The sequence below is a fragment of the Mustela nigripes genome, chromosome 2, assembly GCF_022355385.1.
Source record: "Mustela nigripes isolate SB6536 chromosome 2, MUSNIG.SB6536, whole genome shotgun sequence".
Classification (NCBI taxonomy): domain Eukaryota; kingdom Metazoa; phylum Chordata; class Mammalia; order Carnivora; family Mustelidae; genus Mustela; species Mustela nigripes.
Window position 1 is genome coordinate 208483718 of NC_081558.1, and position 27698 is coordinate 208511415.

General features: G+C 49.0%; 1 protein-coding gene across 3 annotated transcripts in view; it reads left to right on the top strand.

Moving 5' to 3' along the window:
* The window catches only part of ITSN1 (intersectin 1), a 221146-nt gene extending 193554 nt beyond the window's left edge, over positions 1 to 27592 (top strand). For all 3 annotated transcript variants that reach the window (XM_059392297.1, XM_059392298.1, XM_059392299.1), the window contains 9 exons: positions 1218 to 1401; positions 3285 to 3383; positions 8150 to 8317; positions 11970 to 12182; positions 13091 to 13212; positions 14277 to 14359; positions 14670 to 14753; positions 15517 to 15690; positions 17448 to 27592. In XM_059392297.1, coding sequence (XP_059248280.1) covers positions 1218 to 1401; positions 3285 to 3383; positions 8150 to 8317; positions 11970 to 12182; positions 13091 to 13212; positions 14277 to 14359; positions 14670 to 14753; positions 15517 to 15690; positions 17448 to 17596 — 1276 coding nt within the window. In that variant the 3' untranslated portion in view covers positions 17597 to 27592. The remainder of the gene's footprint in view (positions 1 to 1217; positions 1402 to 3284; positions 3384 to 8149; positions 8318 to 11969; positions 12183 to 13090; positions 13213 to 14276; positions 14360 to 14669; positions 14754 to 15516; positions 15691 to 17447) is intronic.
* The last annotated feature ends 106 nt before the right edge of the window (positions 27593 to 27698 follow it).

The following is a 27698-nucleotide window of genomic DNA, read 5'->3' on the forward strand; positions in this document are numbered from 1 at the left end:
ACCATCCATCTATCCATCCATCCATCCATCCATCCATCCATCCATCCATCCATCCATCTTTCCATCCTTCCATCCATCCATCCATCCATCCACCCGTCCATCCATCCACCTATCCAACTATCCATCTATCCATCGTCCATCCACCCACCCACCCACCCGCCCAACCATTTTTCCATCCACTCACGCATCCATCCATCCATCCATCCATCCATCCATCCATCTATCCATCTACCATCCCTGGAGGAGGCCTCCTGTGTTGTGGTCCTGCCCGCAGACCACATTGCTCTCCAAGCAGTGTAGAAGCTCAGTGATGTGCCCTGCTAGAGGCCAGTGTCAGGAGTTTATATACGGGAGTGGGAGGGTGAGATGCACAGTCCTGGCTCTCACAGCCCTCCATGCTCAGACTGCAGCTGCATCCTGGAACAAACTCTTCTCAGTACCTTCAGTGTCTTCTTAGCTTCCAGGAGATGAACTGGGTTTATTGGTCCATTATCATATAAATAGGCTTCTCTCTTTAGAACTCTGTAATCCAGTCAAGTTCAAATTAGCCACAGCAAGGAAGCAGCGAATGGCACAGATAGTGCAGACAGCCATTTATACCTGGCTTTGGTGAACAGAATGGGATTACTTTTCTGTGGCGGTTGACTTACCATCTTAATTATGTTCTGTTTAGTCTGAAAATGAGCCTCCCCGTCCACTGGTAACGGTAGCTTCCCTTGGGTGGCGTTGGCCCGCAACAGACTCGGTGCTGGGGCTGTACGAGCCTGGGACTTACACCACAGATAATCCATAAAGTGAGACATAGATACAGGGATCCGGTCTGAGCTGCAAAATAAATGATATTTATTTCTAAAATAAATAATTCCTATTTAAATATTTAAATAATTTATTTAAATAAATAAATAATTCCTATTTCTCCATAAGAAAGAAAGAATTATTTTTCATGCTGACTTCATTCAGCAAACCTGTGTTTGAGAAGTTGTCATTCCCAAGGACCCGCAAACAGCCATCATGCTGAAGGAAAGTGCCCCCGGTGATACCTCTCTGGAGCACCAGATGTATTTCTTTTCTGTTCCTTGTCTCCCCCAGTAGATCCTGTAGCGGCCCTGGGTTTGTGTCCCTCACACACATTCTGTTTCTGTACAACCTAGAAGTGTGCCCCGTCACTGCCAGCTAGCGTGAAGGCAGGGGGCTCACCTCCCGTGTCCCCTGTGCAGAGCGCTGAGGGTCCGCAAGAAGATGTCAGGGGAGAAGATGCCCGTGAAGATGATCGGTGACATCCTGACCGCCCAGCTGCCGCACATGCAGCCTTACATCCGGTTCTGCAGCTGTCAGCTCAACGGGGCTGCCCTGATCCAGCAGAAGACGGACGAGGCCCCAGACTTCAAGGAGTTTGTCAAAGTAAGGAGTCCGGGCTCAGCCACGCCCTTGCCGCCCGCCAGGGGCTGACATAGGGCAGCTGGATGTGTGACCAGCGAATCCAAGCCTGCAAGCCTATTCCTGCTAAAAACAGCCCACGGGACCCAGGTCGTGGCCGAGCACTAGGGGCCCGCCATGAGCTGGCAGGTGGGGCTTTGACCAAAGGGCAGGGCTTGGAGAGGAGGGGCCAGCCTGCCCCCGGACACTCGGGTCTGTGGTCCGGGTGTTAGTGGGGTTATTTGGACGCAGGTTTAAACTTTCCATCTCATATGTCAGGCCCAGTGGGTCTGGTGGATCTCGGGTGCCCCCCCTTTCCATTTGGTCTGAGCGTGCCCCCATTCTTGGCTGCAGAGGGAGTGGCCAGGAATCCCGAGGGACCCTTTGTTCCTTTCCCAGTTGGTTCTTGCTGTTGGCCTCGAGCTCTAGGAAGTGTGTGGCATGAGTGTAGGATGCCAAGACCTCTGCCTCGAGGGGATCACAGCGGTCTCAAGAGCCGTGTGTCCCTCAAGGGACATCTGGGGATGTGGGCGCCATGCTGCTGGAGGCCCCAAGCCCTTGGACTTGGCCTTGGCCAGGGCGAGTCCGTGAGGGCCCCACTGGTCCACTCAAACAGCCTCTGTGTCTCCCAGAGGAGACAAGAACAGAATCAAATAATTTCTGCTCAGCATCCGCTACATTTTGGTGACTAGACTAACACTAACGGCAGGCCTCTCTTTGTACCTCGTGCATCTGGGAGCAGGCCATTCCCTCCTCCCCAATAATCACGTGTTAGAATCATCATTGTGACATCTTGCCTTGACCGCAGCATCCCACAGGCTTGTTCTTTCCTTTTCTCCTGGTGTTTCTCAACATTAATGCTTTGATTTGCTAGCCAAGGAATGGGGCATTCTAAAGTCACTTGAAGGGGAGAAATACTGGTAAGAAGTAGGCCCAGGGTGGTCTAGAGACTGCATAGCAGATGCTGGGCTACCTGGGTTTTCAGCCAAGGGCTGGTGCTCCCTGAGGCACAAGGCAGGATGAATTCATCCCTGGATGCACTTGAACTGGAGGGAAATGCTGACACCAACCAGGGCAGGGGGCTTGTTTCCTCTCCCTCATCACCTCTCCCCGCCTCATCCCTATGGGGTGGGGTGGGGGCATTTGACATGCCTTTGCCGTGTATGAGGTGTCCCTGGAATGATGCTGTCCACGCTGGAGCAAGTTCGAGCACTGACATGTCCTGGGACCTGGGGCCTTGGTCATGGCAGCTGCCCGTTTCTAAGGCATTAAACCTGGACAGCGCCTTTGAGAGCTGGGTCACCACATAATCCCTGTGCCTTACGGATGGGATCATCTTTGGGGACAGAAGGACTCTTTCCTCCAGTCAAGTTGACAAAAGGGACAGATGGTCTAGCATGGGGACAGCCCGCAAGACTTGAGGTTGGAGTCCTTCCCCTGCTCCTGTCCCAGTGCCCCGTCCCCGCCTGCCTGGGGCTCCCACTGGCAGGTGCGGGCTCCTTCTGAACGGGATGACGAGATTCAACCCTTCTGGCCTCACTGGGATGTAAGAGTTTTTATTCTAACTCTACAGCCTCGTGCCTCTTCTTATCCTTGTGATTATTAAGAAGGTCTGGCAGATATCCAGAAGAAATATTCTCTGTAGAGCCAGAAGCTCATCTCTGGAAGGGGGGGACCGTGTGTCCCGGGGAGGGCGTGGGTCTCCAATCTCCATCATCCTGGATTGGGAAAAGAGCTCAGGCCCTTCCAATGCCAGGTTCTTCTGTTCTTGTCCACAGAAATGAGACCATGTGGTGGGCCAGGACTGGATGTCCCTGACTGGCTTTGGCAGATTTCTCAAACACATTTAAACAACTCTCTCATTTCAGAGGCTGGCAATGGACCCTCGGTGTAAAGGGATGCCACTCTCTAGTTTCATACTGAAACCTATGCAACGGGTAACAAGATACCCACTGATCATTAAAAATGTAAGTATCCCTCTTGGCTTTTCAAGCAGAGGAATGTTCTCTCAGTATTTCAGGGATCCGGGGTCATGGGCAAGATCACCGCTAACGCTCCTGGTATTTGTTGTGTAGAATCCTACACCGAGGGGATGTGGGAGCATCTGCTCAGAAAGAAAAAGCTGTTTATTGTGAAAAGAGCTAATAATATACAGTCTTCAGCTGTGTGACCAAGCAGCTCTTACCTCCTAAGCTGGAAAACGGAAGCTCGGGTCTTTGGATCTTTTCTTTTTTGAGGTCTAATGCCTTCATGCCTCACTTTCCTCAGCAAGAAGGAGAAAGAAATGTCAGGCCTACTACCTAACTCCAGAAAGCCATTGTGGAGCCAATACCAAAAGATTAAAAAAAAAAAAATGGGGTTTCTGTGTTTCTATCTGTAATATGAGTGAGCAGACCCAAACATCGTCTGAGCCTGGGAATATATAACCACAAGGGTGCTAGCTCCTGGAGAAAAGTTTTTTTTTTTTTAATCTTTTTAAGATTTATTTATTTATTTATTTGACAGAGAGAGAGAGATCGCACAAGCAGGCAGAGTAGCAGGCAGAGATAGAAGGAGAAACAGGCTCCCTGCTGAGTTCCAACGTGGGGCTCGATCCCAGCACCTGGGATCATGACCTCAGCCGAAGACAGTCACCCAACCTACTGAGCCACCCAGGGGCCCCAGTGGAGAAAGGGTTTAGATCTGGTTTCCTTTAGTGGAGACTTTAGAAACTCAGGTCTGGGCACTGGTGTGCTCATTGCTGCTGGGGTGTTACTGCCTTTTGGGTCTCTCAGTGGCAGAGTCAGGAAATATGTGTATGTATATTAAATTCATACACACATACTTCCATCTGTGTAAGTATACGCACCTACATTTATATTTCTAGATCAGTCCATGCAGATAATGCGTATTAAAACCCTTGAGTTCACACTGATCCTCCTGTTCTAATCTCATACTACGGAGGTGATTCTAGACTCTCCCTTTCTTTACTTACAACTCCTTTTCTGAGAAACCTGCCTCTCATTATCCTCAATACTTTACTTGACTGATTTGCTCAGACCCTTGATAGTAACCCGTCTCCCGCTACATAAGCCATCTCCTCTGTTCAACCCCAGCTTGGCACCACAAAGTACACTATGGCCACCTTGGCTGGATTAAATAATTCATTTTGAATCAGGCTTTCAACCTACCACTTCCTCTCTTCCAATCTGACCGTTACTATTTAATTGGCTCAATACTTTTCTTCCCCCCCCCCAATATTTAATTGTACATTGGAGCTGGAAATGTTCTGGATCTAGCCAATAGGGTGAGGGGCAAAAAGAGGGAAAGGATTGCGAGTCATAAATATTAAAAAGGGAAAAAGCAATTATCATTATTTGTAGAAACACGATTGCTGCCCTTTAAAGGACCTGAAAATGAATTGAAAAAAAACAGTGGAACCAAGAAGAGAATTCTTAAAAGGTGGCCAGTTATAAGATACATGTGAAAAACCACAGCAGTACTAAGATGAAATATTGTTTATGATGTTGAGGTGGAGAAATTCTTAGCATGGCAGTGAGAATAGAGACTTAAAAGATTAGACTTGGAGCAACTTGAAAAAAAATTTAATCCTGGAAACAACCTAGATATTAAGTAGAGCAAATAAATTGTGGTAGATCTGTACTCTGAAAATATATTTTTTAAAGATTTTATTTATTTATTGGACACAGAGAGAGAGAGACCACAAGTAGGCAGAGATGGGGGGAAGCAGGCCTCCTGCCGAGTGGAGAGCCTGATGCGGGGCTCCATCCCAGGACCCTGAGATCATGACCTGTGCCCAAGGCAGAGGCCCAACCCACTGAGTCACTCAGGTGCCCCTGAAAATATTTTAAAAAACAGATTTCAGGGGCGCCCAGGTGGCTCAGTCGGTTAAGTGTCTGCCTTCCGTTCAGGTCATGGTCCCAGGGTCCTGGGATCGAGCCCCACGTCAGGCTCCCCCCTCAGCAGCGAGCCTGTTTCTCCCTCTCCCTCTGCTGCTCCCCCTCCCTGTACTCTCTCTTTCTCTGTCAAATAAATAAATAAAATCTTAAAAAAAAGACAGAGGGATTTCTATGTATTAGCATGGAATGACATCCAGAAAATGCCATTTCAATTAAAAAAAAATACCAAAAACCTCCACGAGCAATCTTACAGTGTTTTACATTCTGTAAAACAGAGGAAAAACTATGTGTTTATTATCAAATACATGGAAAGCATCTAAAAGGAGTTCAAGGGATGCCATTTGGCCTGTTGGCATGGTTACCTCTGGGGAGGATAGTGAAAGGGAACTCTCACATTTGCTCTATGTACTTCTGTATTGTTTGGATCTTGCAGATCAAGAATGTGCCCGTATACTATTTGCGTAAACATTTTTCTTAAAACTTTCTATGTGACAAAATATCCTGAACAACAATGAAAGGCAAATGATGGCTGTAAGCTAGGTAAACGCATTTTAGACTGCAGGTACGTCAGTACTGAAATATACATGGATCACCTATCTTTGTCTATGTATCTATCATATATTGGACAAGGGGATAACATCCACAATATATAAAGAACTCATACAACTCATACAATAGCAAAAAACCAAAAATCTGGTTTAAAAATGGGCAGAGGATATGACCAGGAACTTTTCTAAAAACACAGTGCTTAGAGGTACATGAAAAGATGCTCTTTGTAATTAATCACCAGGGAAATGCAAATCAAAACCACAATGAAGTATCACCTCACACTTGTTAGGATAACTATTATAAAAAAAAGACTAGACGGGAGCCTGGGTGGCTCAGTTGTTCGAGCATCTGCCTTTGGCTCAGATCATGGTCCCAGGGTCCTGGGATCGAGCCCAGCATCAGGCTCCGTGTTCAGCGGGGAACCGGTTTCTCCCTCTCCCTCTGCACCCTGCCTCGCTCGTGCTCTCTCTCGATATTTCTCTCTCTCTCAAATAAATAAATGAAATCTTAAAAAAAAAAAAGACTAGAAATAACAAGCATTGGTAAGGACGTAGAAAAAGGATTCCTTGTCCACTGTTGGTAGGTATAGAAATTGGTGCAGCCAGTATGGAAAACAGATTCTTGAAGAATCTACTATTCCTCTTCTTGGTATTAACCTGAAGAAAATAAGAACACTAATTCAAAAAGATACATGCACCCCCATGTTCACTGCAGGATTATTTACAGTAGACAAGACATGGAAACAACCTGACTGTCCACTGATGGATAAAAATGTGATATATATATGTATATCACAATTTTCATTATATATATATAATATATATCAATCACAATATTCCATAATGTATTATATACATACAACATATGCGATATATATATATATATATATACACATATATATGTTTCAGACATAAAAAACAAACAGTGAAATCTTACCATTTGTGTCAACATGGATAGACCTTGAGGGCATCATGCTAAGTGATAGAACTCAGACACAAATACAAATACCATATGATCTTTCTTATATTTGGCATCTTAAAAACAATTAACTAAAGAAAACCCCAAGCTCATAGATACAGACAACCGATTAGTGGTTGCCAGAAGCAGGGGTAGAGGGTGGTGTACATGGGTGAACTATTTTTGTTGTTGTTGTTCTTAGTTTAAATAAATTGGAAGAAAAAAACAAAAGCAATACCAAACCAAAACCAAAACAAATGAATTCGCACAAGCCAGCTGTGTGGGCTCCTAGTCTAGAGCTGTAGTCTTTAGACCTGGCTGCCCATTAGAATCATCTGGAGAGCTCTAGAATATTCCTATGCCAGAGTCCCACCCCCAGGGATGTGGTTGGGGATGAGGCATCAGGACTTCCCAGAGGGATCTTAGCTACAGCCAGGGCTGGGAGGGTAGAGCGTGGGGAGAGGGGGGCTTTTGTTGCCGATTGGTGGAGGCAGGACCAGAACAAGCATTTTTCTCGATTTAGGTGCTTCCCTAGGACTTTAAACCAAAGGGTACCTTTGAGGTGAGATATTATTCAAGGTTAGCTCCATTTGAATTATTTGTGTGTGGTCAAGGCCTAGGTAGGTACACCTTCCACATCCTCTGGTGCATTCCCAAACTGGCTCACAACCTTTCTGCATTGCTGCTTTTAATGTCCTCGGAGTCCTTGGAGAATCTGATGGTCATGGCTCTCATTCACTGAGCACCTTCTAAGGCCAGGGACTTTGTGAAGTCAAATCTATCTTTCTCTATCAAATCATTTAGTCCTCCAGATAACCTTATAAAGGAAGGGCTATGGGGCATCCCCCCTTCTCATACAAGGAAATTGAGGCTCAGAACACTTAGGGGACTGGCCCATGCGTGGCTGGTCACTGGCAGAGCCCAGATGTTAGTGCAGGAGGTGTAGTTGTTGGCTGGGCGTGTTCTACACAGAAAACCGCACCTGTGCTCAGATGCACACCTTAGTGTGCGGTTCCGGAGGTGTGCAGATGCCTGCAGCTGGAGCGGACCTAGGAAAAGAGCCATTTTCTAGGGGGAAAATCCCTGAGGGCGCATTATAACCCCGGCTGCAGCCACTGCTGTCCTCAAACCCCGAGTCTAAATAATGTGGCATTCCCCTCCCTGCCTCCCCGCCCGGGGACTCTGCCAACAACTGGGGGGCTGTCCTGCAGCTGGGCGCTAGAGCGGCAGCTCCCCCAGTGGGCACCCATCCGGAAAGGTGGGTGCCGCGCCCTGCCTCTGCTGGGCCCCCCTGCACTGCCTGAGGCCGCTGTTTGTGTCCTCCGTAGATCCTGGAAAACACCCCCGAAAACCATCCCGACCACAGCCACTTGAAGCACGCCCTGGAGAAAGCGGAAGAGCTGTGCTCGCAGGTGAACGAAGGGGTGCGGGAGAAGGAGAACTCGGACCGGCTGGAGTGGATCCAGGCGCATGTGCAGTGTGAAGGCCTGTCTGAGGTAGCGCCCCGCCCCCCAACCCCAGCCGAGCCTCGGTGGCCAGCCTGGAGGAGGAGGGGGCTGGCAGGATCGTGCGCTGTCCCCTCCGGGCCACCGCGTGCGCCTTCTTTCTCCCCCGGCCTCTGATCCGCCCTCCACCTGTCCACTGACTTCTTTATTTCCGTTTTCCGAAGTTCCGTTCCTGCGCCTTGCTCTTGCACAGGGGGCCCCGCTTTTCATCCATCTGCTAACACACTTTAAACACATCCCCCCATATTCCCAATCAGGTCGTTCCAATTACCCACAGCTCCGGAGACGCTCCTCTGTCACTGCGCACACCCGCTTCTCTGTCCCTGCGGGAGGGACGGTTCCTTGGAGCTGTCCCCGCGGGACCTCTGCGGTCTTGCCTCCCGAGAGGGCTGCTACCAGCGCTGCGACCCCAAATTAAATGTAGAGGGGTTTGGGGGTCACACTGCTGTGTGAATGGTCTTAGCGGACTTGGGCGAGGGCTGCCTTGTGGTTGCAAATTCTCAGGTATTTTTGTTTGTTTGTTTGTTTTCATTCCACTTAGTCCAAGGTCAGAAACGAGCCAGTCTTCTAGTCCGTCCCTTCTGTGCTTGAGTTTACTTGTTATTCTTCCTCCGGGAGTGAGTTTTTTGTGTCCGTCTCCCGTTAGATCCCTCCGCTCACGTGGGCCCTCTATACATTGCGGGGCTCCCTCACTCCCCCTGACCTTTGAAGTGGAAGCTCAAGGTCACCAGATTCAAGAGAGATTCTCAGGGCTGAAGCTGGCGTTGGGGTTTGCTTATCTTCTGGGGTACACATTTTCATTCTGTTTTGCGCCTCTACACATTGAGTTTTTATATCTTTTTTTTTTTTAAATCAATTTGCTTGCATTTAAAAAGTGCATTTTTATCTTTTACTCAGTTCTGAAAGTTTTCACTGGATGTGTCAGAGCACGTAGTCCACCAGAAACAGAAGTTTTTCTTCTTGTATTTAATTCTTTTCTTGTCACTTACGCTTCCTTCAGTTTCATTGGTTCTCTCTGTTTTCTCTCTCTGCCGCCGCATGGCGCAAACACCTACACACGCACATGCACGCGCCATTCACCAGGGTTTACCAAAATGCCCAGGCAGAATGTGTCCCCCTCGTCCCCTCTCCCCGTGGCTTCTTCCTTCTCCCAGTACTTTGAAGGCAGTCACTCGCCGAGGAAGTCTCCACCACGGGCTCCTCACCTGCCCCACCAGCGTTAGGTGCGCGATAAACAGAGCTGTGGGAACAGCCTCGTGGAAATGCATTTTGGAATTCTGTGTTGATATGCAATCCAGGGGCATTCATTGGTTGGTTGGCTCACTTATGCTTTCCTCCGTTGGTCCATCCAATGGACCTTTCTCGAACACCTGCTGGAGGACCTTAGCTCAGTACTAAACACCCAGGACAATGAGAATCAGTAAGATGTGACCTCTGCCTTCCCCCCATTCTACAGTTTTGGAGGAGGTGGGGGAGGGGAGCTAACCCAGGGTTCACCAGAAAATAGGATTGGGAAGGCAGAAGGAGGGTGCTGTGGGAACCAAGCGGGAGGAAGGGACAGTCACCGGGGCACGGTGGGGATTCAGAGAAGCATGGGGGAAGGAGGCACATGGCTACGTGTTGAAGGATGATGATGTCTGTCCAGGAAGGGATCGAGGGGGCGGGCCTCCCAGGGGAGGGCACATGGGGAGCCGAGCTGGGCATCTGTAGGGCAATAGATGAGAAGGCGTTATGGCAAGTGGAAGCCAGGGAAGCAAGCACAGAGGAGTGTAACTCGATCTGCAGGCGGCACACCTCGACAGCTTTCTGAACCGGGCAGCAGGGCATGGCCATGTGCTCTCTGGAAAGGGGTCCTTCCCCGAGTCTCGAAGGTGCCATCAGGCGGCTTCTGTCTCCAGGCCCAGATCCGGACTGGTCCCCGTGATTAAGTTTCAAATATACACCATCTTGGGCATTATTGGCCTCAGATGGAGAAACGTCAAGACCGTTCCCCATTCACGTATATGCAGTGTGAGCCTGGCCCCGCGGTGGCCCTGCTCTTGGAGTAGGATGAACTAATGACTTCCTCTTCGTGTGACCCAGGCTGCCTTCTCTGGATCCGTTGTCTGTCCCCACATGGCTTAAACTCTCCTTTGGCCAGCAAAGGGGACCTCCAGACTCCTGTTCAGAGTGCCAAAGGGGCAAGGACACCGTCTGAAGGCTCCCATGGGGGTGTCACCTTCAGTCTTCTGGGCTCAGAGACCCTCCTCCCTCCTTGGGCCCAAGAGTGGAGTGGGGCGGCCACTCTTCCTTATGTCTATAGGTCTCTAGTCACAAAGGTGCTGCTGATTTTTTGCCCCACGATGGAAGGGGATGGGGGACCACCAACATCTCTTGGGGGACACATGGTGTGAACCTTGTCTCCGCTGCACAAGTACCCTCCTTGGGAAGGTCTACAGGGTTCGTAGCTCCAGGGAGTATGGGCCTTGAAGGCTGCTGGGGGAGCCTCCCCCTGGGACCCGCGGGTGGGCAGGTGGGGCCTGTTAAGGTCTGACACTTGCTGGGATCATATCGCTGCTTGGGACAGCTGTGGCCTTTCCCTCCCTCAGTCTCTCCTCTGGCTACCAAGAAAGGGAGTCTTTATGGGCTCATTTTTCTGCCTCAGTCTCCCTCTGCCCCTTGCAAAACTGCTCACAGGAGATGGGAGAGTCCAGTGGGATGATAGAGCCGGCTTTCCGCAGCCCTAGGAGCCAACATCGAGATTCGGGAAACAGCAAGAAGAGTCCCCTTCCCATTTTCAGGACGAGGGAGTTGGTTGAGATTCAATGCGTGCCGACGCTGTGTCCGCTTGCTTGCCTTTGAGGCGTCACTCAGCACCCCCAAGTTTTACAGTCACCCACGTGCTGGGGCCTGGACTCTAGCCACACCTGGGAAAGTAGGAGGTGTCCTCTAGAATCATACAGAGCAGTTGCTGCTTTCCAGAAGCTCAAGGACTGTGGGAGCCTGTGTAGGGTTGTCCCTGGAGCAGGTTCATGCCCTCGACTGGGACACAGCCCATACTTATCGAGGTGGGAGGGGCCCCAGAACTTTCTTCCTGCTTCCCATTTCCCAATCAATAAGAGGGAGAGGGGTCCCAATCACCCCAAGACCCTAGTGGATCCCGTGGGAGAAAGCAGTAGGAATTATACTCAAGGCTCATCTGGACCCTTGGAATCCACAGAATTGGGTCTTTGACTGATGCTGACTCCTTGGCTCTGAAAGGCACTGCCTGGGGAACCTGAGTGGCTCAGTGGGTTAAAGCCTCTGCCTTCGGCTCAGGTCATGATCTCAGAGTCCTGGGATTGAGCCCTGCATGGGGCTCTCTGCTCAGCAGGGAGCCTGCTTCCCTTTCTCTCTCTCTGCCTGCCTCTCTGCCTACTTGTGATCTCTCTCTGTCAAATAAATAAATCAAGGGAAAAAAAAAAATAAAGGCACTGCCTGACCTCTTCAAGTCAGTCCTGGACTTGAACCTCAGACACAAGCCTGCTGAGCCCAGCCTCAGATTCTGACAGGGTCCGGGCTTTCAGACTCAGAAAAAACAAAAATTAAAAAAAAAAAAAAAAAAAAAAAAAAAGGAGGCCTCACTTCATCGTGTCTTCTTTGGGTTTTGTTTCTCCTTTCTCAGCAACTTGTGTTCAACTCAGTGACCAACTGCTTGGGGCCCCGCAAGTTTCTGCACAGCGGGAAGCTCTACAAGGCCAAGAGCAACAAGGAGCTGTACGGCTTCCTCTTCAACGACTTCCTCCTGCTGACCCAGATCATAAAACCCCTGGGCTCTTCCGGCTCCGACAAGGTCTTCAGTCCCAAATCTCACCTGCTGTATAAAATGTACAAAACAGTAAGTTCGAGTCCCAGTTGCAACATCGGGGCTGCCGCTTGGGGCAGTAGAAAGTTCCTGAAAGGTCTCAGAGTCTTAGCAGGGTTTGGGGGCTGCAGCACAGAGGCAAAGGCAAAGGGGTGAGCCAGGATTTAGGGTGACCAAGCACTCGCAGAAGAGGAACGATGTTCAACTCGACCAATGAAATATCTATTAGCTTCCAAGTGGCCACCACGGTGGGTCCCTAGGTGAAGGCACTTGGGCTGGCAGGTCTCAAGGTCATTCCCAGCCCCGCCTCCAAACCTCTCCGTGTAGCTTGGAAGGAACATCTGTGCCCCTCACCCTTTCCAGCAAAAGCCGATCCAAACAGTCAGCGTGTGGAGAAAGTCCCTCTGCTGTTTATTAGGTCTGCTCTGATGTACACAGCTGTGTTTCTGTGTCTTTGTGTCACAGGGTACCGTTTTCCTAAATTTGTCTGCGTGGGCGTGTTTTTACAGGAGAATTTTCTCTGAAGCGGCAGTTAGCCTGATTGTGGGGAAAAGAACAACGTACCTATGGGGATCTTCACTAGCAACTTTGTAGGAAAATCTTTGGAGGGAGTTGGCTGGTGGTGAAGTTAGGGAGACTGTTTGCTGATTAGAATTTGCTAAGGCCAAAACAGACCGGTCAAGTCTTCTTCTGAAGGACCTAAAAAAAACCCCTGCAAAATGGAGGAGGCAAAAATACCTACATATGGTTTGTAATACATGAGGTTGATATTAATACAAAATCATTCCAGTAGAGTTGACTGGAACACGCGCACATGCGTGCACGCACACGCAACACGGTTTAATTTACTGGAACGCGTGCACGTAAGCTCACACGCGCTCATCGTTCACTGAAACAGAGTCCCAGTCTGGTTGTACAATGCCTGGTGTATTGCTTTTCAGCCTATTTTCCTGAATGAGGTTCTAGTAAAACTGCCCACGGACCCTTCTGGAGATGAGCCCATCTTCCACATTTCCCACATCGACCGCGTCTACACCCTCCGAGCCGAAAGCATAAATGAAAGGTAAGACCTGCTACCTCCCAGGTCCTGGGTGCCCAGGGCCCCACCAGGGGCAGGATGCACGTAGGACATTTAATGAATCAGCAGGTCCCAACATTTCTTGACTTGTAGTAACTGCTGTCTGGAGGGACAGGAGGAAGATCTTAATACTTGTCTCTAGAGCCTCTCAAAAGTTTAACACGTGGCGTGGATTTTTTAAAAAATAAAACAAATTGAAACTAATTTTGCTTGCGAATTTCTTTGAAAGACATTTTCATCATTCTCTGAGTTCACGTTTCCCAAGGTTTCCCAGCTGCCAGAAGCCAAGAGGAAGGCAATCTGGGGATCAGCCCCGACCTCAGCTGGCTCACTTGGGCAGATGTTCTGGATCCCAGAGCACGGGGGTATTTTGCTTCAATTGCGTATTCAAGACTCAGCCCTAGAGCCAAATGAAATAGATCTTTTCTGGAGGGTGAACTTGACACAAGGCCAACAACATTCCAAAGAACATTTGTGCCAAGCAAGAAAATTGGCCAAAGTTATGGTGCAGATGGGTCTTTGAAAAATGAAGGAGAAAGCGTTATGCCCAAGTGCTTCTCCCAGAGTGTGTTTGCTTTTCCATGTAAAGTGCTTCCCTCTCTGGGAAACGGTTTTGTCCTTCCTTTGGATGGTTTTGTGAGAGACCCTTCTGGCCATCTTTGGGTGGGCAAATGCGGGATGCTTTTCTTTTTTCTTTCTTTCTTTCTTTTTTTAAGATTTTATTTATTTATTTGATAGAGATCACAAGTAGGCAGAGAGACAGGCAGAGAGAGAGGATGAAGCAGGCTCCCTGCTGAGCAAAGAGCCCGGTGCGGGGCTCGATCCCAGGACTCTGGGACAATCATCTGAGCAGAAGGCAGAGGCTCTAACCCACTGAGCCACCCAGGCGCCCCCCGGGATGCTTTTCAATAAGGGAGGGGGAGGTGTATGCCAACATCTCTGGGACAGCACCTCTCTTCCCAGGGCACTAAAGCCAAGGCAGGTCGAGTACATCAATAAAAATGTTACTCATCCCTGTTTGGCACTTTTCTGTCTTTTTTCTTCCCAAGGACGGCCTGGGTGCAGAAAATCAAGGCTGCTTCAGAACTCTATATAGAGACTGAGAAAAAGAAACGGGAGAAGGCGTACCTGGGTAGGCATCGCTCAGCGGCAGGGTCCCCGCGTCCTGCCAAGCTGGGACACTGAAGGTTGGGCCCAGGGCGTCCTCGGAGCTGGAAAGATGGGCCTGGAGGGGGCCGGGGGGGGGGGGGGGGGAAAGGGTGGAAGTCGGGGGGAGGGGGGGGGGGGGGCCGGATGAGGGCGGAGCGTACGTTCCGAGAGCCAGGAAGCCAGCCGTAAGGGGAAGATGGGGGGAGGCAGCTACGTGAAACCGACCTGGGGCAAACAGGGGTGGGGGGCGCGTCTCCCTGAAGCCTCTTACCTTCCCCTTCCTGCCGTCACAGTCCGCTCCCAAAGGGCCACAGGTATCGGAAGGCTGATGGTGAATGTTGTTGAAGGCATTGAGCTGAAGCCCTGTCGGTCACACGGTAAGGACCCCGAAGTCCCTCCAGCACGGGGTGGTGGCGAAGCCTTTCCTGTAAGCCCCCCGGCCAGCGTGGCGTCAAACGAGCTATTTCCATGACCCTAAATTTCCTTCCAGAACTGGTCTTTCTAACACTTGTTGAAAACCTAGGGTGGTTTTCCTTTTTTTTTTTTTTTTTCTTAATTTAATCCTTCCCACCGTTTTGCTTTTCGGAGAGATCTGAGCGGTTGCCCTTTCACCTTGGGTGTGACGCAACCTAAGCTTCTAGCAAGGAGACTGGAAAGGCCTAGATTTAAAGTCCGTTCATCTAATGATTTAAGTGTTATAAATATTTAAGTATCATGGTTTAAGTGTGATGCTGAATGGTGGCAGTTTTCACTCAGATTTTTAAAATTTTTTAAAAAAATTTTTAAAAAATTAAAAAAAAGATATTATTTATTTATTTGAGAGAGAGAGTGAGAGAGTGAGTGGGGCGGGGGGAGGCAGAGGGAGAAGCAGACCCCCCACTGAGTGGGGAGCCCAACGAGGGGCTTGATCCCAGGACCTCGGGATCATGACCTGAGCTGAAGGCAGATGCTTTACCGACTGAGCCCCCCAGGCAGCCCCAGATTCTCCATTTTATGTCATTTATCACATGTGGCAATGGGAGGGGATAAAAATGAGGGGCGTGGAGGGAAGCTGCTGCCCACCGCGGCGAGGACCCTGCCCTGCCACGCCCAGGAGAGCCTGCAACCAGGTGTGAGTCCAGCAGACTCTGTCCACTCTAGGAAAGAGTAACCCGTACTGTGAGGTGACCATGGGCTCCCAGTGTCACATCACCAAGACCATCCAGGACACTCTGAATCCCAAGTGGAATTCCAACTGCCAGTTCTTCATCAAAGACCTGGAGCAGGAAGTCCTGTGTATCACCGTGTTTGAGAGGGACCAGTTCTCTCCAGACGGTGAGTAGAGAATGGCCCCCTGCGGTGTCCGCCTTCCTTCCCTGTCACTCAGCTTTTGTGGGGAAATTGCTTTCTAGCTGGGAACTTGGTGCACAGAATTTTTTGGGCTTCCCTCCAGAGAGATGAGGTTGGCATAAGACAAGACTCAGCCTCTTCTAGAAAGGGGTCTTCATGGATGCTGCGGCATCTCCGAGAAGGTAGACGAAGAGTGGTCCAGCCACCCTAGAGAAAGACTATGGTCCCATGTTTCTCCAAAGCTAGAGACTACAACAAAGGTTATCCCCCAAAGTCTCAGCCCAGACCTTGAGTTCTTCTCCAAAAGCCACAGTGACAATGGATAAAGGGGTTAGTCGAGCCAGAAGAACATCAGCTCACAACAGGTGTGGTAAGAATCAGCCGGTGCCCTTTGGGTGACATGTCTGGTTAATCAAAGGGTTGGAATCACCATTTCTCACGTCTGGGCTCCTACTGTGTTTCACTGTCAGTTTTTATTCTGGTAAGTGAAGGTTTGAGACTGGATGTTGTTACGGTTGTTTTAAATAGTGAAGTATCATGACACAGTGTTCATTCCACTAGGGCATAAATTGAAAATCCTAGTGTTGTTCTTACATTGGAGATTATTTCCATGAAATGAACATAGGGACAAAATAAAGCTGTATCTGTCCCCCCAGGGAAAAAAAAAATCCCACATCTTTTAAAGATTTTTTTTAAAGCTTATTTTTTAATTTTTAGCAATCTCTCTACCCAACAGGGGGCTCAAACTCATGATTCCAAGATCAAGAGTCACACGCTCTTTCCACTGAGCCAGCCAGGCACCCCCAATGCCCACATTTTATTTTATTTTTTAAAGATTTTTTAAAATGTATTCATTTGGGTGGGGGGAACACAAGTGAGGGGGAGGGGCAGAGGGGAAGGGAGAAGCATGTTCCCCACTGAGAAGGAAGCCCAGTGTGGGGCTCTATCCCAGGACCCTGGGATCATGACCCGAGCCGAAGGCAGACACTTAACCGACTGAGCCACCCAGACGTCTGGGATTCCCACATTTTAAATGGGACCGTGAAATAAGGCTGTTTCCAGTACGGGGCATACATAGTATATTCCAATAAGGAATTCCTCAATGAATAGATGAGGAATAAATTATGGTCTGGAGGACCATTTCACACCATCCTGTAATTGCCTAGCATTTCAAACGTATTCAAACATACTCACATCTGCTCTCCTACTGATGCTCCGTATTTGACGAAAAGCGATGCCGAGCGCGCCCAGCCTGCAGCCTCCTCTCCCACACCCCCCATTTGCTCTCTGGCTCGTGCAGGGGCACAGGAAGGACCAGCCCTCGCTCACCATCCTTGACGTTTCTGAAAAGGGTGTGACATCACGAATGTGCCTTCTGAACCCACAGAGACACTACTTTCCAATCTTTGTCCTGCTGATAGGACGTCCAATGTTGCATTGCCTCCTGGGAAGCTTATAGCCCTTTGGAGGTGCCCAGGTGTGGGGAAAGGCATAGTCTCCGTTTTTACCTACTTCTAGGCTCAACTTTGTCCCCACCCTGGTGTCCTTTTTTTCTTTCTTTTTCTTGTACTCCACTTAAAAATTATGCTCTGTCATTGTAGTTCATGGATTCCTGTAAATGGACATACTTCTCCTTTGGAAGAGGGGAGAGTGTGTCGGTTCGCTGAGAAATTCCTAATGCCTTCCGTGCCTTGACGTAAAGGAATTCTCTCTTTGAGCACGGTGTTTTTTTCTCCTTGCAGATTTTTTGGGTCGGACAGAGATCCGTGTGGCCGACATCAAGAAGGACCAGGGTTCCAAGGGCCCAGTTACAAAGTGTCTCCTGCTGCACGAAGTTCCCACAGGAGAGATTGTGGTCCGCTTGGACCTACAGTTGTTTGATGAGCCATAGGGAGTGGGCCCAGCATGGTGCTTGGCCGACTTCCAGCCCGCGGCGGCAGGTGCAATCTGGAAATGGTGTGGCTTCCCTAAAACCACCGTTTGACATTCAGCCACAGGGCAAAGGGACAGTGAAGACAGGCCCCTCAAAACTTCTAGGAATAGTTCTTGACAATCTTTCCCCGCACCCCAAACAATTTCCCATTTTATGAAACAAAAACAAAATGTCTTCCTTTGTCCTCACTGCTGGTCTCATCGTGGCTTCTAGGAGCTTTGAAATCCCAGAGCCCCCAGCTAGATACGGTTGGGAGTTGGGCCCATCCCTGGGCCTGAGGTGTGGGTCTGGTTACTGTACAATAGATTTATAAATGCAATGTCTGTATTTTTGGAGAACTCATGTAACGTTCCTATTTCTTATCTCCACCGGTCCCTGAATAGGCCCGTTGATCTATAACGCCTGGTCCTTTGTGTATTTAGAAATTATTATGAAGGTCCTGTGGCTGCCCCAGAGTCTCGTTTCCCCGCTGGGACCTTGTTTGAAATGCTGCCCTGAATACGATCACTCGGGCAGATGGTCTCCTGATCAGAGAGCGTGCTAGCTCTTTGAAAAGCTGGTCCATGGACGATTCTAGCAGGTGCACTGTTAGAGCCATTCCAGTCCCCTCCAGGTCTTTTATTGATAGATGTCAATGAAAACTATCACTAGCTACTATCAGGTGATTCCACTTTGATTTCCAGCACGTTTGGAAGATGGCTAAGGAGGCGTGTTATCTACAAAGTTCGACTCTGCTGGATTAGATCACCGCAGGTCCTCTGAAAGGCTTCTTTACGATGCCACTGGGTCCTGGTTGCCAGCCCAGCTGGAAAGTTCTCTTTGGCTTGGAGATCCTGTGGTGTTTCATGAGAAGAGTAATCGCCGCTGACCAGCTCTGAGCCTGTTTTTGCGGGAGTGTGCTGAATCCTGGTTGTCATGGGGAATTCCAGCAGCCGTCTTTGCTATGTTCCCAAGAAAGACGTCCCCAAGACGCGAAGAAGAAAAGTGACAATCCGGAAGTGGGGTGGAGGAAGGTGAAGGAACTTTGTTATGTGGTGTGGGGAGAAGCTCGAGGAGCACCCAAGCCTCACAGATCAAGGGAGGAAGACCCAAGACTCTCTCCCCTCCTCTCCCACACACAACCAATCTCTCAGTAATGGAAATACATGTGCTTGTTGCCAGAGTCGGGAGTGTATGACCATGTGCCAAACTGTTTGGTTTGAGTTCTTTGATTTTTTTCCCCCTTCAATGCCAGGAGATAGGCTGGTTAACTAGATAATAGCTTGATTTGCTAATGAAGAGTGTGGGTTGTATTTTGTTCGCATGTGAATGTCCTCCTAATCCCAGTGTGTCGTGGTCATGAAATGTTCTTTGCATGTTCTCTTGGTACTGGAGTCTAGCTTTCCTGTGTTAGATGGTGTTCTCTTTGACTGTAGGTTTTTAGAATTTAACTAGGGTCGTAGAAGTGCTTTATAAAGGGTAGCGTCAACATAGTGGCCGACTCTCCACTTTGCTGGGAATGGAATGCATAGTGTCGTAATTTCCCATAAGAGCCCTGTCATATTCCAAGCAATTTTTAATAGTGTGTGTGTTAGAGAGGGCAACAAAGTTTACATTTCATACTTTTAAGAAACACTTTATTATTTATTTATTGAAGATAGTGTAGAATTTTGTATCGAGAACAACAGACAAGTATTTTTTAAAAACAAACAGACACACCCTTTAGCTAGCAACTTTCAACTGAGCCCTGTTAGAGACCAAGTTTAACTTCAGGCATGGGTTTGTTTACCACTCCCCGGAAGAAAATACAGTTAGACCACTTTAAGTTTATATTTTCTGACCGTTGTTAAGAAACTGTGTGAAATTAAATCTATAAGTAGACACACAACTCACGCTTTCCTATTTCTGTAACTAATTCAATTTGTTCAGTGTATTTATGAAGGACATGTTCTATGGTAGAGACAAAATGTACGTGATGGGTAAAATGGGGTAGTTTTGGATAACCATTCCCATCCCTTTCCTTCTGGTTGGGGAGGCCTTTCCTTCATTGGCTCTCTTCGTGTGTCATGCCGGTCATTGCTGTTTAGGCAGGTAGGATGTGACGTGAACAGTGACAAGCATCTTGTAACCCTTTTAGGTCTGCGAGGTCACCCACTCCCAGCATCCCATGATCGGAATTCATGTAGCATGAAAACACAGTCTGTGACTCTTTTTCCCAAGTGACTCTATTAAGCATCCCTGAGATGTTCCTCCAGGGTAGTAATTACGGATTAGTGTCCTTGTCCTCTCTGGTGTAATCTGGATGGCGACCGGACCTACCTAGGGATAAGTTAACCTGGTCCTCAGATCCAGCTGTGACTCATTAGTCATACTGGTGGGGGGACAGAGACAAGTAGGCAGCGCCCGGGGTCTCTTTGACCTCTATCCCTCACTTCTGCCTTTTTGGCCACCTGGGCTCTGTTCCCTAGAGATGATGTCTCTTTCCAAGAAGCGATCTGTTTCCTAGCTCTGTGCTTCCAAACGCAGGGTGTCTGTAGGCCACTGTATCCTGGCATCCTGTTCCCAGGCCTCCAGACGCCCTGCAAGCTTCCCTTCTTCTCTGAGCTGCACTGACCTCCTCTAGCCCAGCAAGGGGCTTTTCTGCTCACAGGCTATGTGCTGAGCTCAGGAGCCTGAGGACTGGGGCTTTTCATAGACTAGCTCTCTTGAAGGGACAGACCATAGCCAGTCCCTCTGGGGCAGGGTGTTTCTGGCTGATACTGTGTTTCCTGGCAGACAGACAGGCGGCAGCATGTCTTGGAACCAGGTTCTGCTGTAACCAGGAGAGCCTGGAGGGTTGTCCATTCAGACCCCAGGCTCGCCTGACTCTGGAAAGGGGACTCTTCTAGGCGAGGGTCATCAGGGATGACCCTTGGGGCCAAGGGACAAGGCTGGAGTCCCCGGGGAAGGGTGAATGCGGGTCTGCCACCCAAGGCCAGGCAGTCTCTCTGGGAGCTGTCTCTCTGGGAGCTGGCTGGTGCATTCATAAGCCACTGACCATACAGTGTGGGAACATTCTAGAAATCAGTGGGGTTGGAGGACAAGGGCCGAATGGATGGGGTGCTTCTGGTTTTATCAGAAAGGTTGGAGATTTGGGAGTTTATTTTAGAGTTTACCACACCGCTTGGTAGGAGAAAAAGCCTTCTCTATCTCTTCTCCAAATAGTTTCTTCGAGCTGGGGGGACCTTTTGATTCATAGAAGAAAATTTGTTTCTGTGCTTAACAACTTGAAGAATTTCTGCTGGAAACTGCTAGTGGGTTTTTTTTTTTTTTTTTTTTTTATGTTATTTCACGTGCTCTCTTGCCTTTTATTTTATGTTGCCTGCCTTCTCTTTCCGAGGGTGGAGATGAACGTTCCTGCAGACAGGAGCACTGTGGAATGGATGCCGGCACAGTCTAGAGGAAGCAGGGTCATTCCCAGCGTGAGGTGAATGTGAGGTTGGCCGAGGGTCTGCTCACTCCAGGTGGGCCTGCTCTCTAAGTTAGAGCCTCCTGGGCCGGAAGGTGAGGTGAGGGAAACTGGGGATCCCGGATGTTCCTTCTTTGTTTCCAGTATAGGAACTTGAGTTCCTACTAGGGAAGAGCATAGTTGGTGGTACCAGAAGCCAGTGACGAAGTGAAGCCCTCAGACGCTGTGTTCGGAGCTACCCTATGAGGTATTCGGTCAAAGTCACACCTGGAAGGTGTCACCACCTTCTCTTCCTGCCCTGAGGTGCTGACATGCCTCTTCCTGTGGGGAAGTTGGGTCAGCAGCCAACACTCTCCTGGCAGTGCCCTGAGTCATGCCTTGTGCGGGCTGTTTCATATCCTATAAATCAAGTTGGCCTGTTGATTGTACTTGGAAAATGGCTGTTTATTTGAGTGAGAGGAAAGGTAGAACTTTCCTTTTATGGCGACAGATCCAGGATGTGTTTGTAGGTCATGGAGCTCAATTAAGGTACATCACCTGATGTCTGCAGGAGCTAGGATATCTTCCTGATAAGCATGGAAATCTTCCTCCAAGGGAAGGCTAGAAACGTCTAACAGGTCTCTCTCGGGAGGATTGAAACCCAGATTCCCCCACGTTGGAAGGTCTTAGCTCTGGGTTGTGATCTCTTAGTAGCAATGCTAGTAGCATACTATTCGGATTCGGGAAGTCCCCATGCTGTTCCAGGCCTCTGTCTTAGGGGACTGGGAGGTGGACTAGAGAGGTTTGCCTCTGTGGTATCTGTGGTCTAGTTGTGGATCTGATGTTATGTTATTTAAATGACACCCAGTGCTTGTAAAAATTCATCTCCACCTCTAAATAATTGCATCAGTGACAGGCAGATCAGTTCCTCCATGTAGAGGAACCCTCTTGCTCTGACTTTTGGGGACCCCATGTGTGGTTGTTGTATTTCAGGGCAAATCTGCCCCTACTGTATGTCAGGGGTTTTGTGAGTTTGTTTTTAATAGGATTCCGTTCTACTTTCTATACCAGCTTCTAGTGTTACTGTCATTTGAATAGTGTGACTATTTTAGTATTCAAAGCCCACCAAGTAAAACTGTTCAGAAGTGGGCTCGTTTGGTCAACCTTGAAAAAAAAAAATGGAGCGTTTCTCTGCTCTTTCCTGAGAACTAACCAGTAACCAGGGTTTCTTTTTACTCAGTGGGAGGAGTAGAGATTTTTTTCTCCTAGGAACACTGGTTTTGTACTTTCATCCTTTAAAAAAATAACATTCCTGTGTGGCTGAGTTTCTAAAGCTCTGTTTCTCTGCATTTCGCCTCTTATGCTCAAATGGCTTGCTTCCTCCTGTTTCTCTATCTAAAAAGAAGGGGGGCCCTCGGGATGAGCGTCATCCGGGGAACCGGAGAAGGTGGGGAGGCTCGGCGGAGTCTGGGGGAGGAGCCCGCGGCTTCCCTTCTCCCCACTGTCGCCGCCAGGGGGCGATCTCCCTCCTGGAAACCGGCGGGTCGCGCGGGGGGCTCCCGGGTTCTGGCTCCACGGGCTGTGGAGTAAATCCCGGGGCCAGACCGAGGGTGGTGAGAAGAGGGCAAGAGTTGGTGGCAGGCGTGGGCAGGGGTCTCAGCGCCCCCGGGGTACCTGGTGACCCTTTGCCGCTCCGTGGTGCCGGGGCTGGTCGTGGGGTGGGGGGAGGCCTTCAGCTTTCGCATCTGCTTTGTGAAAGTCCCTGAGACTCGGCTCCCCGGGGGTCTCGGGTGGCAGTTGGAGGCCCCCCGCCCCCCCCCCCCCGGCCCCCCAAGGAGGCGTCCTCTCCCACGAAGGTTCTAGGAGTCAGGTCTTTACTGGGACTGGAGAACAGTCTCTCCAGGAGACCAGGACTTCCTGGAATTCAGACGCAGAGCACTGGTGGGGGACACAGAAGCTCACTGTGCGGGGTGTGTACGGGGTGTGTGTGTGAGTGCATGAGTGTGTGTGAATGTGTGGTATACGTGCGGCAGTGTCTGTGGTGTATGATGTGTGTGTGTGTGTGTGGTCTGTGGTATATGTGGTATGTGTGTGAGTCTGTGGGGTGTGTGTGGTGTGTGAGGAGAGTATGAGCGTGAGTGTGTGACAGTATCGGTAGTGTGAGTGTGTGGTGTGTGACGGTGTGTGGTGTGTGTGTGTGAGAGGGCTGTGTGTGGTCTGCGAGAGGAGAGTATGAGCGTGAGTGTGTGGTGTGTGTAAATGTATATGGTATGTATGTGAGAGGGTGTGTGGTTTGTTGCGAGTGTGTGTAGGAGTGTGTGGTGTGTGAGAGTATGAGTGTGTTTGGTGTGTGAGTGTGTGGTACGTGAGAGGATAGCATGAGTGTGAGACTGTGGTGTGTGTGAGGTGTGCTCTGTGTGTGCGCGTGGTGTGTGAGACGGTGTGTGAATGTGTGTGCTGTGTGTGATCTGTGTGTGTGGTGTGCATGCGATACATAGGTGGGGTGTGTGTGTGTCACTAGGAGAAATGAAGATACGTGGATTGAACAAGGGAACAGATGGGTCCGACAGTCCGTCGGCGCATTCAGGCCCCATGAAAAATACAACATGAAAATCTGAAGCCCCTTATTGAAAATTATGACGAATTTGGAGGCGGTGACAGCAGAGAATTAAACTAAGCGTGGGCCCTTCTAAGCACACAGTCCCCCGCGATGGCATAGATCACACCCCCAGGAAGCTGGCCCTGGGCCCGCTGGGTTTTCAGTTGGTCTTGGAGCGGGTGCGGCTTTGTCTTCTGTCTTCTTTGGAAAGTCTCCTGGCAGGTTGTGGGGAGCTGGGTGCCAGTGCTTTTGAAAATGTCTGCTTTAATTTCACAGAAGCACAGATGGTCTAGGCTAATCAGAGGGTACAAGACCCGAGCCCCTCGGTGACAGCTGCGCCCCAGGGCCAGAAAGGGAGTCACCTGTCCATCTCTTGGCCCATCTGTGAGGGCCTGCCACAAGGTGCCCAGAGGCCTAAGAGCCTCTAACCCACTGATTTGAAATGAAATCCTTCCTTTTGATCTTCAGTTGGCCACTGAGGACTTTTCTCCCCTTTTCTAGTAGGACAGAGAGGCTTTCTGAGCCTCTGCCTTCAAAGGACCATCCAGGGGAGAGTCAGGAGAAGCAGGGAGGCCAGGGGGAAGGGCTCATGTCCCTTCCCCAGGGACTGGACGCTGCTTGGTCCAAGGCCATCTCTTGGAGAGAGAGCTGCAGGGTCCCGGGCAACTTCCAGTCAGGGCTTCCCGGCTGGGTCGCATGGATAGTTTTGGAGCCTGGAGAGGTCAGGAAAGAGGAGAAAACCCACTGTGTGAGCAGCCTCAAGTTGTAGAAACTTCTTGAGGCGGACGATCTTGGACTCGATCCTCCCGCCATGCACCTGCTGTGAGTTTCTTTCACAAAGCAGCTTTTCGCTTCTTTGTCTTGCACTGGGTCCGACCCTCCAAAACCTTTGTGGTTCTGCTGGTTCTTGTCAAATCAGTCTAATTTCTACACACACAGAGCAATAATCCTCTCTGTTTCCCAGTTCTGTCCTGGGATTAGAAAGCTTGCTAAGTAAAAATGTTGACAGAAAGTTGCACAGACATTGCAAATTCATCCTTGTGGAAGTGACTGCCTCGCTTTGAAGGAAATAGCAAATTCTAGCTTTGTTTCGCCACGTACTGCAGTCTTCCACATTCCTGAAAGCTCGGAAAATATCTCCCGGAGGCATTGACTTAGCATTGTGCTGGCATCATATTTCTCGAACGAACGTGTTGATGGGCATTTTACCAATCAGCGTCCTTCAAACGTTATTGCTAGATAGTCACGTGTCAGAAGGCAGATATGCTGGCAGGATCTTTGATAATGATATTTATTTGTACACATGCATTTAAAACACACATTGCCAATAGTCCAAGTGTCTTTGAACTGTGAAGCCAACTTCAGGTGATGTCAGCTGAAACCCAGCTATCTGAAGTCCAAAACCTCCTGGCCCCCTCCTCCCCACTCTGCGTAGATCGGGAAGTTGGCAAGCATGTAACTCATGTTGTATTGCCTTAGCTACATTAGCTTTGTACCCTCACATCTACAGGTGGTCAGCGTATGTGTAAATACATGTATATACGTGAGAAATCTACAACAACAACAACAACAAAATGTCCTGTGTATGATAATCGGCTCTTGGCATCTGGTTTTCTGCATTTGGTAGTTTCTGGCTAAGAAAAATGCAGAATTCCACCACATAATATGAAAAAGTTATGCTCCTAAAAAGGTTTGTCTTGAAATCTCTGCTGTGTGTTTTTGGGAATGTCCTTAACTAAATGTACATATGGTATGGAAGAGGCTATGCCGGTCAATGTTGCATAAACTAACACAGATTCTGTAGTCGAAATATTTAACTTGTTATTGTAAAATGTGATTTGTCATTGAGAGATTATTTTTCTGTATGTATATGAGAGTATTTTAGGAATCTAATTTAAGTGCATAGAACTATAGAAAAAAAAAATAAAAACCTATTCCAGGAGTAGAAAATGCTTAATCAGATTACTTGGGTTCAGCCCAACTAAATTTCTTATATTCAAAAGAAAATATGAATTGCATATGTTAGATATTCAAAGAAGTCATTTTTGGGGACAGAGAATATGATTAATGGAAGTGAAAGGGGTGGTGTGAAAAAATGACAAGCATCCTTTAGCTACGACCTCAGATGGGACCTTGGTGTTTCATTAAAAACTGATTTGAGCAGGTAACATTCTGGAGGGCTTTGTATCAGGAAGTGACAAGAGGACTGAGAGCCTGTTTCCCATCAGATCCATGTACTACAGAGGCTTCTAGAAGTTCTGGAAGTTTGGTCAGGTATTCAAGACTGAACCAAACACCCTTCTAGAGAGTTCAGAACATGAAGGGAGGTGCCCTGCCCCTGGCTTCCAGATCACCCTTTACAGCTCTCTTTCTGGATAGATTGCACATATCCCTTTGGTGTTCGTGTTTTCAGTGAAATTTCCTGGGGCATCTTCACCATCTCCACCTGTTGCATAGCTGGGTGGGTTGGAGAATGAAGCGTGCACAGCAGCCTCCTTACGTGCCTGTGTCCCTCACGGAGATCCCAGGGGCAAGAGGCCTTCCTTATCTTCCCAGAAAAGGATCAGAAGTCCAGGCTGATTCTAGGGGACAGACTGGCCACCAGGAATGTCCCTGCGGGCCCCCTGTGGAAAGATGGGAGTACATGGTCCCATGAAACTCAATGTCTAAACCCCCGAGAGACATATTCGGTAGTCATTTCTGGAGGTGGCTGGACTTCCCTGATCGGAAGTGATGCAGTGGAGACAATAGCTAGTTTCTGGGAAGATGGGGCCCTGCGTCTGGGTCCCTGCCATGGAGAGTGTAGGGCTGTGTGTGGGGGGTGTGAGCTTGGGTTTTCAAGAGGTCTTTCAGCAGTTAGCTGTGTGCTTCTTGATGCTGCTAGCCGACGGTTGGAGTCCCTTATTGATAAGCCTGAAGACTGGGGGACACTGGAGTCCATGGGATTTCCTAGACTTCAGGGGGTGCTGATTCTGGAATCTGTGAGTCATAGAAGGAAACTGCAAATCACCGTGAGGAACTATGTGGATGTAAGTGACTCTGGTCCCAAAGATGGAGCCATTCAGAGATCTTGTTCAAACTTGGCCTGAGGAGCCCAATCCCAGGCCAGCCAGCAGAACCAGATGAGCTCTGGTCCATTCTGCCCAGCACGGGGGCTGACCCTCCTCAGCACCACGCCCTCTTGGCTGGGGCAGCAATAGGGCTGTGAGTGGGAACGAGTCAGTCAGTCAGTACCTTTCAGGCCCTAGTTGTCTTGAAAACTTGGGGGACAGGAGAAGCCAGAGCATGAAGGTCCTGCCCAGCAGTGCTTACAAGCCACTCTGGTTAGCCTTTACCTGTTTGGAAAAGAATGTATCAGTCTGAATGAGTCCCTTGTGTTTCCAGTGACAAATGGGTCATAGTGCTGGTGGCATGTTGCTCCCCTCACAACCCTTCCCTGGTAGGGGTGGGGGTGGAGGTGAGACCAGTCCCCCCCCACCCCGCCATGGATGTCCTGTTGACTGTAATATACTTCTGTTGCCAAATAATGGTACTATTTAACTTTCCATGGAAGGGAGACTATATTGTCTGATATGTAATGTCTATGGAGTTCTAAACATTATTAGACTCTATCATAAATTGTAGAATTATGTGTATCTGTCTAAGGTTTGATGAAGCAGGGCCAAAACACGAGGTCGCTTTTTTCGTTTGTTGAAAAGAAGATGAGGTTATTTCTGCTATTTGAGTGTCCCTTCGGCACCTTATTGTGTATGCAATGTTCAATTTTGCCGACTCAGCCTATGGTAACTGATTTTTTCCCCTTAAACCAGTAGCGACATCGGTACAGTTTGCTATTCCTGTGTATCTTGAACCTAAAAAGAACAATCTCTTCAAAACAGCTCTGTGTTCATTTTGACCTGGATGGTTTAAATTCACATGGTTCATGAATAAAGTGAGAAAGCCAACCCTGTCACGGTGGATTATTTTGGGTTCTTTCGGTCCCACCTCCTTTCTGAGCAGACAGGAAGCAGATAGCTTTGCAAATGGCTTCTCTTCCGGTGCTCTTCTTTCTCCTA